General features: G+C 40.4%; 1 protein-coding gene across 2 annotated transcripts in view; it reads left to right on the top strand.

The window, feature by feature from the left end:
- Positions 1-13,462, top strand: part of PRMT3 (protein arginine methyltransferase 3) — a 57,782-nt gene extending 44,320 nt beyond the window's left edge. The window contains exons 13-15 of one of the 2 annotated variants that reach the window (XM_071417133.1): positions 2,076-2,126; positions 2,320-2,407; positions 12,837-13,462. In XM_071417133.1, coding sequence (XP_071273234.1) covers positions 2,076-2,126; positions 2,320-2,407; positions 12,837-12,946 — 249 coding nt within the window. In that variant the 3' untranslated portion in view covers positions 12,947-13,462. Of the gene's footprint in view, positions 1-2,075; positions 2,127-2,319; positions 2,409-12,836 lie in introns of those variants that run through there. The other variant, XR_011676847.1, reaches the window with a different exon arrangement.
- The last annotated feature ends 732 nt before the right edge of the window (positions 13,463-14,194 follow it).

The following is a 14,194-nucleotide window of genomic DNA, read 5'->3' as shown; positions in this document are numbered from 1 at the left end:
CACAACTTTGTTCTCCTGCAGTAATCACATCCTAATTCTTATTTGTAAGTGTACCAGCAGTATTGAGCTGATGGTTGAAAAATATTTTATATGACTTGCTAGATCTCTGACTAATGTCCAGAAAAGATTGTGCATCAATAAAAGTAGTCTGATGGGTCAATAGAACTTTGTCAAAACCTTCTCAGTCTGTACTCAAAAGGCATATTAGAGACAAGGCTTTAATTCACTTAGGAATGAGATTCTCAGATTGACTGATAGGACTTCACTAAAGGGCAGGAAGAGTTGCTGTTTCCACTGTCTGATGCTCATTTGTCATGAAGGGCTCTCAGTGTCTCCATGGTTTGCTTTGTATTGTAATCCTTTAGCCACATTGGAGTTTGGAACTTGCCAGGCTTGTCTGGAGTGCCCTTTGTTGAAAAGCAGGTACTTTAGCATAGTTTTACTGGTTTCATGTATTTTATTCTTCATTGTGTTGGCAACATCTGTTTTGGATTTGGACTAGAGAGGAAAAATACCAGAATGACTTACTCATATGATACATTACATAGTGTTAAAACCCTGTTCCCTAATTCTGTAAACATGTTTTACTTTTTTTTCCATCACTATCTTGTGTGAATCTACATGAAGGATGTGCTATAGAAACTGTCCTTTTTAGCTTTTCAGAACAACCAGTTTCCTGGTGGTGGCTTAGGGGAAGAAGCCTGGTGCAGTAAGAGAGAGGTTGCAGTGGGTTGTTTGCAGTGAGTTTTCATGGGACATCACTGCATCATTACTTTCTTTGGATGCAGCTGATGGGGGAGAGTCCCTTCCTCCCATGGCAGGGATGGAGAGAGTCCCCAGCTGAGTAACTTCAGCTCACTGTGGTTACTCAAAAACTCTCTTTGGGTTATTTCTTCAGGCTGATGTGATAGAAAAGCACAACTGCCTTGGTACCAGGGTCTGATGTGCTTTAGCCTTTTCACAGGACAGGAGAAAGCAAATAAAGGTAAGCATGGACAGGATTTCACAGGTGAAACTGAGGTGGATGTTTTATTAGCATCTTCCCATTGTTTATTTGGGTTTCTGGGACTCTAACAAGGCATTTTCTTGTCAAGAAAGCAGTCCAGTGTTGAAAGACTGAATTGAGGGATGGTGTCAATATAGTGTTTTGTGTGTAAACATTTTATATCTCTTAGTATTAGGAAGAAATTCTTCCCTGTGAGGGTGGTGTGGGACTGGCACAGATTGCCCAGAGAAGCTCTGGAAGTGTTCAGGGTGAGGTTGGATGAGGATGGAGCAACCTGGCTTGGTGGAAGTTGTCCCTGCCCATAGCACAGGGCTTGGAACAAGATGATCTTTTAGGCCCCTTCCAACCCAAAGTAGTCTATGATTTCTTTTCCTATTCAAACTGGAAGAAAAGTCCCACTAATGAATTAGGCACTGAAGAGAGAGGCTGTGGCTGTTAGGAGTGGGATGGCAGGAGGAACAGAGAAGAAGTCATATGGAGAGTTACTGTTAGAATTGATTAGCTGCTGGAAGGGCCAGCAGGAAGCATTTGTGAATGTTTTTCTTTATCTGTGTGTGTAGTAGAGGAAGAAAAGGATTCCCTGCCTGGTTGTGCTCTGCCTCTGTTCACAGGAAGCTTCTGTGGAAATTCCTGTTTAGCCACACAGGGAGTGAACAAATCCTGCAGAATCCCTTGTGGGAGGGACACTTGGTGTGAGTTTACTGAGGGTCATGGGCAGGAGAAGGACTGAGTTTTGTGCTTGTGGGTTTGCACATCTGAAAGGCTTTTTTCTGGTTGTAGTTAAGGTGTGTGGGTTGTTTTGGAAATTCATACTAAGATCTGATGTGTAATAAAATGCACTTACAGTGGGCTGAATATTCTCAAGTAGAGCAAAGGTATAATGGCAGCTTTTTTTTTTTTTTAACCTAGGATTTCCAGCATACTTGAAAGCATAAATATAAGCTTGTTCCTCTTGGTAAGCACTTGAAAAGAAGTAGAAATTCCAATAAATGCATATATGAATCAGAATTTTTCTTGAGTGTCACTGTTATTCCTTTATCGTATTAACATTTTCACCTCTTTTTTATAGGCAATTGCTGGTTACTTTGATGTATTTTTTGAGAAGAACTGCCATAACAAGGTGAGCATTTGGAGTTATGCATTTTAAAAATGTCTTTGAGAGATGAGGATTTTATTTTGTGTCAAGGTGTTTGGCAGTGAGTCTGTTTTGCTGTACCAAAGATTGCATATGCATCTGTGTTTGGTAATTGATTGATGTGGTGTGATATGAAAAAGATTGTTTTTAATCAAACTCTTGAACTCTCCCATTGCAGGTCTTATTTTCAACTGGTCCCCAGTGTACCAAAACACACTGGAAACAGACAATTTTTCTCCTGGAGAAGCCAATTCCTGTAGAAGCAGGTATATTTAAATTCAGTTGGGGTGCAACAGTAGTTGTGTTACAGTGCTGTTACCATTAAAGCTAGATATAAAATACTTCAAAAATTACATAAATTTCAAGTTCAAAAAGAGCTAGTAAATAAATCTTTCAGCTGCTGTTGAAGGATTTTTTTTCTCTCATCAAACCAGGGAAGTATCTGCATACAAAATTCTGGTTTCAAATTATACATAAATATACGCGTAAGTATCTTGCAAGTGGGCATATCTCTTATACTTGTATAGCTGCATACTGGAATTTTGGTGAGAAGAGTTCTGTATCAAAGCATTTCTGATGCAGAAAAATGTAAGACCAGAACACTGCTATTGATATTCTCTTAATTTTGACATTACTAATATTCTGAAGTATCAAATTTGTCAAGTGGTTGCACAGGATTCCTCGTAGCCCTCCTGAGCTGTCCTGTATTTAATTAAAATTTTAAAATTTTAATTTAAAACCCATGCATATATTATGAATATATGCATGGTTTGTATGTGCCACAGTGGAGTTACTCTGTAAAATGAAAACAGTTTTAAAGAACTCACAGCCATGAACTTGAAGTATTGAATAGGTTTGCTTGATACACTGTAAATTTTTATAAAATGTTCAAGTACTGTAATAAGTTTCACCTTGAATTTGATGTGAGTAGAAGGGTTTTCGTTGTCATCAGGGATAAGCAAAATTCAGATGATAAACTGTTGAGGTGAGGTTTTGAAGACTATAATGATGCTTGTTAGTGGTTGAATTAGTTCTATTCTTGAAGTCTTGAAAGCACATTTTGTACAAGTAGTCAAATACTCCTTGCTTTATAGACACAGGTATATCCATGACCCTCATTGAATGGTCATGCAAGAGGATGGACATGCAACAGATCAACAGGCCTTAACCTCCTGTTCCTGTAGAACTTTCTTTCAGACTCTCACAGACTTCTTACAATCCAAGGAAATGGAGCAGTTACATTTTGATGCTGTTGTTTTATTTGTGTCCATTTGGCCACCAGATATTTACTCAGCACTGTTAAACTCTCACCCAGTGATGGATCAGTTGTCTTTGGGAGCCCCTTTTCTTTACAGACTAGCAGAACCAAAGGAGGAGCCTCAGAATGGGGCTCATTTTTGCTGGTCAGTTAATAAACTCATGGTAATGTGTGACCCTGACCTGAACAGTTTGTAAATAGATCAGGCATATTGGGAGGAAAGCATAGAAAAAGTTGTGTGGATGCTTCTACACTCAATTGAAGTGCTTTTACAGTTGCCTCTTCCAGCTACCAGACATGACAACTTTTTACCAGGAGCTTCTTTCCTAGAGGCCCTGAGCTTTGTGATATCTGACAAATCACTTCTGTCTTTCATGCTTTGACTTTTTATTCTTAAACAATTTTTATTTGCACTTTCTTAAGTCCTGTCACTTCTTGGGGTGCACCCATGCGTTGGTGCATTCTTTGTACTTGCCTTGTGTTCTCTTCAGATTCTCTTTCTAGACAAGGCTGACTAAGATCTCCTTGCTGCTGCTCATTAAATCTCAATGTCACAGAGTGAATTTTTTTAAAAGCGCAATGACATTTATTAAAATATGCACATTATTTCACATTACAGAGATCATTTGACATTTCTCAACTGTGTGAAATTACTGGGAGGTGTACCCCAGCCTGGAGTTCTGGTCTGGGTGTGGTGACTTTGTGAAGGCAGCTGCAGAAACAATGTGCTCTGCTTGTGTGAACACAACCAACTTGACCTTCAAGATCACTTGTGCTGTAACTCCTTCCTTCCTTCCTTCCTTTTTATTAGCTCGTATTTCTTAACATGATTCCCATAACAAATCTTGTTACAGCTGTTTCTCTTTCTTTCTGCTTGTCTCCTTCTCTTTCGAATTACTTGAATTCCCCTTTGCCACCCTTTTGCCCATTCTGTCTGGTTTTATATCTTACATGAAGTTACCACTTATATCTAGGATTGTCTGCCTTTTGCTTCTAGTGTTCAGGAAGATTGAGAGAAACTCCTGATGTAGTTTCCTTTTCTTTTGTAATCCCAGTCCTAATTTCTGTAGAATATTTGTTGGTCATTGATGACATAAGCCCATCGTGCAGAAGGTGCTTCCTGATACTAACATAGTATGCATGTTAATTTACGTGATTTTCCTGGAAAAACCATTCCCTCTCTTGATATCTGGTCTTTGATCCTTCTCCTTCATTGTTCCAAAAATATTTCTCCTCAAGACATGTTGTTATAAGTACAGATTTCCCTATCTTCCTTTTTTATATTCTTCTCTTTGTCTAAATAGTGACTTGAATATTCATCTTGAGAATTTGTCATTAGCCAAATTTTTTTGTTCCTTCAGTCTTTCCATTTTCTCAACTAAACAAACTGTTCAAGCTCATTTTCCAGTCTATTTCAACGTGCACTTCCAGCTGTTTCTCTTGTCCCACTTGTTCATGAATTAGCACTGCTTGTTACCACTCCTCATTGAGCCTGGCATGTTGGACTGAGCTCCACTCTGAGTGCCCTGAGCTTTTAGGGAAGCCTTGTCTTCAGAAGGGCTTTCCTCAGTGCAAATGAACTGGAGCCAAAAGTAACTGTATTAGATTAAACATATTTGCATCATTTGAAGCCTTTCCATCCATCCCTGTGTTTACTGGTATTCATCAGCCCTCTGTAGAAATTCTTAGATTCAGAAATACATTATGGCAATTGGAGAAACATCAAAGAAGATGCACTTTTGACTAAATATATTCATAGAAGCATTAAGGTTGGAAGAGACCTTTAGGATCATTGAGTCAAGTCATTAACCCAGCACTTCCAAGGACACCACTGTAAGAGCCTGAATGGGGGATGTGGGACTTCAGGGGCTCTCCAAAATGCAGTTTATTGTATCCAAAATGCAGTTTATTCCATCCAAGAGCTTACAGCAGTCCAGGGTCATGGGAGACAGAGCTGTGCCTACAGCTGTCAGCTCCAACTGCAGGCAGGCCTGGAGACCCTTTGGGTTTGGTTACAATGCATTCTAGACTTTCCTTTTGGTTACAATGCATTCTATACTTTTCTTTTGGTCACAATGCATTCTATACTTTTCTTTTGGTTACAATGCATTCTAGACTTTCCTTTTGGTTACAATGCATTATAGACTTTTCTTTTGGTTACATTGCATTCTAGACTTTTCTTTTGGTTACATTGCATTCTAGACTTCTCTTTGCTGAGCATCTTCATACAGTAGAACCAATCTATACCTTAACTATTACCTATAGCCTATCATAACTCCTGTAATTACCATATTCATGTCACTGTTCCCCAATCACTAACAGTCAGTACATTACAGTTTAAGCTAGAAGTTGGTTTTCAGTTTTCTTGCAGTGGAAAATTCTGAGACCTTTTTCTACCTGCAGCATTTGCTGCCTTGTTTGCCTGTGCTCTCTTTGTGCTTGGTAAAAACATCTTCTTGTTTGGGGTGGGTTTATCCTTTGCTCTAAGCCATAAAAACCCCTTCTAACTAACACATCCTTTGCTCCTTGGTTATCCAGTGAGACTGGCTCAGCAATTCTTTTCTTCTCTATCAAAACTTGCTTCCATCTCTATTCCTTCTTCAGACTCTACATTCAAAAATCTTTCTGCCAAGCATCCATATCTGTGAGACTTCCTTGTCAAACCTTCATCCTTCCCAGCACACCACTAAACCATGTCACTGGGTGACACGTCTGCAGTTCCCTGGGCAGCCTGTTCCAGTACTTTACAACCCTTTCCATGAAGAAATTTTTCCTAATGTCCAATCTAAACCTCTCCTGGTGCAGCCTGAGGCCATTTCCTCTTGTCCTGTTGCTCATTACCTGGGAGAAGACCAGCTCCCACCTGGCTACAAGCTCCTTGCAGGGACTTGCAGAGAGCCCTGTAGGGCTGTAGAGAGCCCTGAGCCTTCTTTCCTTTAGGTTGGGCCCCCCCAAGCTCCCTCAGCCACCTCTCATCAAACTTGTGCTCCAAAGCCTGCCCCAGCTCAATCTCCTCTCTGGACACACTCCAGCACCTCAAAGTCTTTCTTGTGGAGAGGAGCCAAAAACTGACCCCAGGATTCAAGGTGGGGCCTCAGCAGTGCCCACAACAGGGGGACAGTCACTGCCCTGGTCCTGCTGGCCACACTACTGCAGATCCAAGCCAGAATGCCATTGGTCAAGATAAACTCTTCTTTTTTTCTAGTAAATGTTGGAAAATAAACAGAAATAATGCAATTTGAGCAGTGTTACCATGATGGCATTCGCTTGTAGCTTTTCTATAGGTTGTGAAAGAAGACTTTGCTAGTGGAAAACACATTTTTTTAAATTGTTTTCTTGTTTTGAAAGCATCTTTCAGACAGGGCAGTGGCTGTTTTTCCCCAGTGAAGAAAAATGGTTCCCTCAGATTTTTAGTTCTGAGTAAAATAGTAAGGCTGACTGAAAGCATCCCTTATCAGATGCTTTATAGCTTTTGGGGCCATGCCTGGAGTGGTTATAAAGCACTGATTGTATTTGGTTTTGCTCTGTAAAAGAGGTTGAGCTTTCAGATATCCAAACCTGCTGGGTATTTAACTGGAAATGCTCTTTTATGCCATGGCAAAATTGTTTTGTTCTGCAGTATGAACTAGCTAATTTTCTCAGCTGTTTGATGCCAGGGTATTTGTTGTAAAAATAGATCTATTTTCTCAGCCATAAAAAGGACTGAATGTTTTGATCTATTCTACTGATAGCAGAATTGAGCAGTTGCAAGCCAAAGGATGGGTCTTGGAGCTCATCCTGCCTCCTTTGCTGGTCCTGCTGCAGCCTGCACTCCATGTATGATGTTTGTACATCTCTGGGATGGAGTGGGAGAGGTTCATTCTGGGTCCAAAGGTCTGGACAGTGAGGCAATAAAATCCACACCTAATTAACACTGATTATTTGCCACTGAGTTTCAGTTTGATACCTGTGGTAGGTAGCTTTGTGTATCATGGATAAATGCAAACTGATATATTTAATGGCTAATTGCTGTTCACTTCTGTGGATATAATGTGTGACTGGGGGATAGCCTCTCACTACTCGTGTGTTCTGAAAAACCAGTTTTCTTCCTCATGGACTGTGACAAGAGACTTGAAGCTGATTTTCAGTCAAGTGAAACGAAATAGCATCAGCATGTTGGATATGCTTTAACTGTTTGGCAAGCAATTAAAATGAAACTGGAGAAAGAAGCAATATATCCTGGGTTTTCTCAGACAAAACAGTGATGTATTGTAGACTCCCTACAGAGTACAAACCTTCTCTTAGAGCCCTTTTAATAGCTTGAACATGTCCTTATTTTGAAGATGGAAATTGAGATCCAAAGCAGTATCTTTTTCTCCTCAATGGTCCAAAAATGAGTCTCTTCCTTCTGTTTGTTGAAATATTCCTGCTAAGCAAACAAAAAATCACATCATTCTCATTTGGTTGTCTCAAGAATTTACTAAATAAATCAAATGCTTACAAAAATTATTTTAAAGGGCTCACAGAATCTTTTCAATAACAATGCCTTAAGTTAAAACCCAGCTCTGTATGCAGGCAAATTCTATTAGCAATTAAACAGCCTATTGTCAACATTGTGTGCTTTTGATATTGCCTTGCAGTGAAAATAAAACCTTGATTTGTTTTTCTATGGTGTTAAAGGGGCTAGCACATCAAAGCTGGAGCAGAACTCACATGACTAAGCTCCTGTAAAATCCTTGATGATCTTTAGCTCCCTCGTCTCTGTAATTGGAAAGCTGTTTGTAAATTTACAAACTGAAAGAATGTTGATTTGTCTACTTAGACAGAACTATTAAAAGTAGGAAAACAGCACTAGCACGATTAATCTGTCTGAATGTTTTGATCCTATACTGAAATACTTCAATATTGTGCATCCCAGTTGGATAATTTGGCTCCTAATTAAGATTTTAGTGTCTGTTTTGCCTGTCTACAGCTGCAACATGGTGTCTGTAGAAATCTGTCTCATTTATTTGCAAGTGGCACCTCCAAAAATGATGCTGGCTTTTAAAATCTAGTAAATGTTAAAACCTGAATTTTGAGGTCACACTAAGTCCGGCAAGTCTTATGTTGTATTTATCAAAATCTCCATTTTAAAATGATCATGCTGACTTTTCAGGAACGTTTTTAGGTGTGTGTTTGAGGGCACTAAATCGAGAGAATCTCTTCTCATGGGTGTTCTGTCTCACTGAAAGATAATAGAAATCCCATATTTGGACAGGAAAAATTGGATGGACTGATGACACAGATGTGCTATTTTGGGTGCCTCCCTTTGCAAGTTCTTCAGCTGTGGGAGAATGTGGTTCAAACAGCAACAACAATCTGGTGTTCTCAGAATTTTGTCACGCTGCTGAGGGAAAGCTTGGGACAAGACCATACAGTTTAGAATCTCCAGTAGAAGAAGTGGTGAATGAAGCTAGTTCTAGGTGAGTGAGTTTGGGCACTGCAGCTCTGCATGGTGGAGGGCCTGGCTTTCATCATTCCCTGTGGCAGCTCTCTGTGCTGCCCGAGCTGTGTGGGGATCTCTGCAGTGCACACACCTTACCTGGAGCAGCCATACAAGCCTGCCTTGCCTCACTCAGCTGGCAGTGCTTTGCAGCAGCCTTGTTCCTGGTCTAAAATCATACATAAATATGTGCATGAGTATCTTATAAGTGGCCATAGCTCTTATATTGTATAGCTGCCTCTTGTATAGCTGCATACTGGAATTTTGGTGAGAAAAGTTCTGTATCAAAGCATTTCTAATGCAGAAAAATGTAAGACCAGAACACTGCTATTGATGGTCTCTTAATTTTGACATTACCAATATTCTGAGGTATCAAATTTGTCAAGTGGTTGCACAGGATTCCTCGTAGCCCTCCTGAACTGCCCTGTATTCAAAGGGATCATGAAGATATGCATGGGTTGTATCTGCCACAGTGGGGTTACTCTGTAAAATGAAAACAGTTTTAAAGAACTCACAGCCATCTTTCTTGAGCAGTTGAAAAGTGTCAATTTGGTCCAAAAAATCCTCAGAGACTATACTCAGAACATGCATGGAGAAGACAGACCCTCAGGACAGTTTCAGCAGAGGGTGAACAGTGATGCACCAGGAGCTGGCAAACAGTTGATGAGAGTAGCCAGCTGAGAAGGAGGGTTCCACAGGTCAGCTGGGTGATGCCAAAAGGCAGTGGCTGCTGCTCAGAACAGAAACTGCTGCTTGGATCACACTGGGTTGGAGATTCAGTAGGAGAAGTGGCCAGAGGGGAAGGTGGCAGTCTGGGCACAGCTGCAAGTGCCTGCAGTTTGAGAGGATGAATGGGAAGATTAAGGGTAAATTCCTGAGTTTAAGGGAAATGCTCTTGGTCCCACTGCAGACTGTTCCAGTCTTTCCTTGTTTGCCATTGTCAGGAGATAGGTGGTATGTGGAAACCATTTTCTACCCAGAGTAATGCTTTTGAGACTTGCTGTTTTTCTGTTGCATGCTAGAAGTCAGTGTTGCATCAGTTATTTAAAGTAGATCGTGTTTAAATTGTCAGCTTCCAGCAAGGACTGCCTTGCTGTGCAGAGCATATCAAATCCTGCTGCTTTGTGACTGGGAAGGCAGAACCCCCCCCAGTGGTTCTTTACATTGTAGGGGATTTGTAAAGGTTCTTTTCACCAGCAGTGCAGTAATTTAGGTGTGTTCAGCCCAAAGCCCACTGCAGTTTTCTAGCAGCTCTCTGAAACAATTCCAGTGAGCTCTTTCATAAGATTCTTAAATTTTAATGGTGTTTAGAATAAATAATGGTTTGAGTGTTGTGTTCTTACTTGTCCCACTGTTAGCTTCATAAAACTCTTCCAGGGAAAGAAAAGAAGGGGAAACCTGAAAGACCTTGATTGCTGGCTGCCTTTGGTAACTCTTTTGAGTCTTTTTTGGGATCAAAGAGGGAGGAGACACCAAGTTGTATTGGAGGGCAGGGTAGTTCCTCACATTACAAACTCATTGCCATGGGTCATTCCAGGCTTTAAGTGGATGCTATGGATATACATGCAAGGGACTGTGTAGAATGTTTGGTTTTGATCAAATCCTTTATAGACTGAAAAGCCATGATTTGGACCTGAACACTCTTGATGCTGGAGGATCTCTGCACTGAGAGATACCTTGGCTCACAGACTGCAGGCTGGTCCCATGTGTGATTGTCTTGCACAGACAGAAGTGACAGATGCAATTGCTGATGGTTTTACTGGTGGTAAAAGTCACAATCAAAATAAACTGGTTGAAGTGTGCAGAGCACAGGCACTGCAGAGGCTGCAGTCAGACATGCATGATGTGACAGGGAGTCAGGATGGACATAGGGATGTCTTTTTTCCTGTACTAGCCAAGCTTACACAGCACTTCTCCTGAATTTTTCTGCTTTTTCCATTTGGGGGAAAATTTCGAGCCTCTCTGGGGGCTAATAAAAATGCAGGGAGGGGATGGTAATGGATTCAGCTTTGTCCTAATCAAACTGCAGTGGCACTGTGTGGTTTACTTGCATTCAGCTGAACGTGATAAGAGCAAGGTGATGCAGCTGAGTCCCAGAGACAGCTTCCTCCAGGCAGCTCCTAGGACAGAGAATGGGGAAAACATCAGTCATTTTCTATCTACATGACATTGATTAATTGTTCAGAACTGCCTTTCAGTTACTGCTGTTGTTTGCTTCAGCCCTTGGAAAAGGCTGCTCCAAAAAGCACATTTAATGTGGCTACAGCGTGAGGAATAGCTGGGAAAAATGAATGGATTGCTTTGTTTCATTAACTGTCTTTACAAACAGAATCTGAAGGTTTTGTTCTCTGAAGTCAGCTATTTATTAAATTATATTTAAGTTTCTGCTTTGTTTTTATTGTTTTGTATTAATGTTTTAAATGGAAAGATTGAAGTATGGATTAATTGAAATCATGGAATTTTAGTTTACAGAGGCTCTTTAGTCTTACTGAATTGTTATCACAGGATGTTAAAATAAATAGGTCATTTTGTAGCAGTTTTGAAAATCAATATGTTCAAATCAGGTTAAATTTGGTTAATATAGTCCCACTCCCTAGCTGGAGTGGGACTATAATGCTTTTTTTTCTTTATTTTGTCCTTCTCTCTGGCAAACTTGTCTCTGTTTAAATAATCTGTGAAACTGGTTTCACAATTCTCTGCAAGTTGCATTGTGTTATGTCAGTCCTGTAGTGGTATCTCCAGCTAACTTACATGATGAAAAAAACCCCAAAATGATCGAATTTACTTTTTTCTTCTGATCCTTGGTACCACAGTTATTCCTGTAGCTAAGCCTTCTTTGATATTTGTACTGCAACCTTTAACAAAATGTCCTGCATTTATAATTTACAATTTGGACTTTCTGTCAGTTTTCTGTTTGCGGATGCAAACTGTTCCAAATGGAGACCCCCAAAATGCTTCCTGAATTTGGAACCAGCTTAGTTTTGAAATTACTATTTGTTTTGTTTTTTTGTAATAAGGAAGCTTTTTATCAGGATATCAACAGTGGCTTTTAAAATCCCAGTGAGTAATGAGCAGCTGGAAGATGCCTTGGATGCAGTGAGATAGAAAAGTAGCAGCAGTGTGAGCGATGAAGATGAGTGGGGCAAGGGAGGTCTGATGGAAGAGGAGCAGGGGACTTCCTGCTGTAGAGTGGGGTCACAGCCTGCTTTCATGTCCTCAGCTGAATCCTCTGTGAGGATGTAGCTCTTGCAGGTTTAAAATGGTGGGATGGGGTGGCCCAGCAGTGGACTTCCTAAATGTACACATTTACAAATGTGTGTGTTTCTATTTTGTGGGTTGCATATCCCTAATTTACAAATATTCCTTAAATGAAAGGCCTTAGTAAGGACTGAAAAGAAATTGAGATTAGGTTCTTTCCTTTTGTGTAAAAGCATTTGTTCTGGGTGTAACTGAAGGACATACCTCTCGACTGTTGTGATGCTGACAGCTTGTAAAACAAAACCTGCAATTAATAATATATATATACTTGAAATGTCACAGAGATTTCTGTGGTAGCTTCCTGTCAAATTTAAAAAATACATGATGAGAATTCAAGTGAAATGCAGTGCAAATACAGAGCACATGGCCCATACAGCAGGGAGGGAATATGCTTTTGTGGCTACATGGCTTTAATCCAAGATGGTGAATATATCCCAGGAGTACAGTGGTTTTCCCCAGCCACAAGTGAAATATTTGGCATATCAGTAATTTGGGTGGACCTCTGAGAAGTGAAGCATCAGCCACAACTTGGCACCTCTCCAGATTTAACTGCAGTTAAATTTGTTGTCAAGACCGTGGAAAACTTAAACTTCTTTAGACTTTTAAAATTCTGGTTAATTGGGAGCAGTTTCTTATGCAACATGGATGCAATGCATCTTTGCTGTTACTGTGAGTGATTCAATACTGTAACCAGAGCAATTCCTGCTTGTTTTTTCAGGAGAGGCCCTGAGAGGAAAGATCACAGTGCGCAGGAACAGAAAGGATCCGCGCTCCCTCTTCATCACCCTCTCAGTGAGGGACACCCAGCAGACCTACAGCCTCCAGTGAGACTCTGTCCATGTCTGGGAGGGGCCCCTTTCAAATGCTGCACCTGACTGCTGATAACTCTTCTGGAATATCCCAAAATAGTAAACTCTTGTGTTTGTGTGTGTGTGTACACACACAAGAATATGGAAAAGTTACCTGGAGCTGAGGTTCAGATCTGCCACTTCACATGGTGTGAGGAAAGCAAGAAAGATGGGTTTGGGTTACCTGAGACTGCCAGGTGAGAAAAAATGAGCCTGAAGTCTTGCTGTAAGGAACAATAAATATGATCTCTCAAAAATGTTTTATTCTTCCACTGGCAAAATCCTTGTATAGTATTTTTTTTTGTGAAAGAAGCAGCTTAGTCATGTGTGAGTGCACCTCAACAGTAGCTGGAAAACCCAATGGGAATAATTTTTGAATTCCAACTGCAAGATTGGGGGCAACAAAGATGGTATTTTTACTACACTTCTGCAGTTTAAAAGTTGTGCACATTTCAGTTACATTTGTCTAAATAAATGAACCCAATGTGATATATAATGCAGTTGCTGCTTTCTTTGTGTCCTGTGTAATTGGAAATTCTGTCTGTCCTGTGATGGCTCATTTATTTGTGCCTACAGTTTTTTCTCTACTAACCTGTTGGGGCATAGGTGGATGGAAGTGTGTATCTTAGCAGCTTTGGGAAAAACACAACAAACAAAAAGCAGTTGCTGGAAGGGTGGCTTTGGTTTGGCTTCTTACAGAAACACTGGACACTCAAGGGTTGACTGTTCAGGGGAGGGGGGTGTGCATGTAGGGATTCATTTTAATTCCCTTTAGGCTCCTTAAATGTCCTGGTTAACGTGTGGATGTTCAGGAGCTCAACTCACAGGAATGCTCAGGTACTGATTTTAGATCCCTCAGTTTATGAGACTGCACACAGTTCTTAAATCCTATCTGTTCTCAGAATAGGCTTTACTATAAAAAACTTCATTAAAAAATGAGACAATTGCACACACAGAAAAAGTCAAGGATGCAAGTTTTATTTCCCAGGAGTGTCTGAGAAGTGGGAATGCTCTGCACTGATAAACATGGCTGAGGCTCAGTGAGCTGCTAACACTTGTCTAGCTTGGTGACATATATCCATTTTGGTCTTGTTCAAAGCCCTTCCAATCTGAATTTTTTATACTTCTGCAGATTCTATGTTTGTGTAAATGTTGCTGTAGAAGGCAAGAAGAGAAGAAAAAGAAAGCAAAGGGAGAGAGCAGTGCAAAGTCTGGTAGAGTTTGTGTA

This window comes from Agelaius tricolor, unplaced genomic scaffold, assembly GCF_023055355.1.
Source record: "Agelaius tricolor isolate 1412-34295 unplaced genomic scaffold, bAgeTri1.0.p SCAF_67, whole genome shotgun sequence".
In the NCBI taxonomy this organism is placed as follows: domain Eukaryota; kingdom Metazoa; phylum Chordata; class Aves; order Passeriformes; family Icteridae; genus Agelaius; species Agelaius tricolor.
This window is presented reverse-complemented; position numbering and strand designations above follow the sequence as displayed.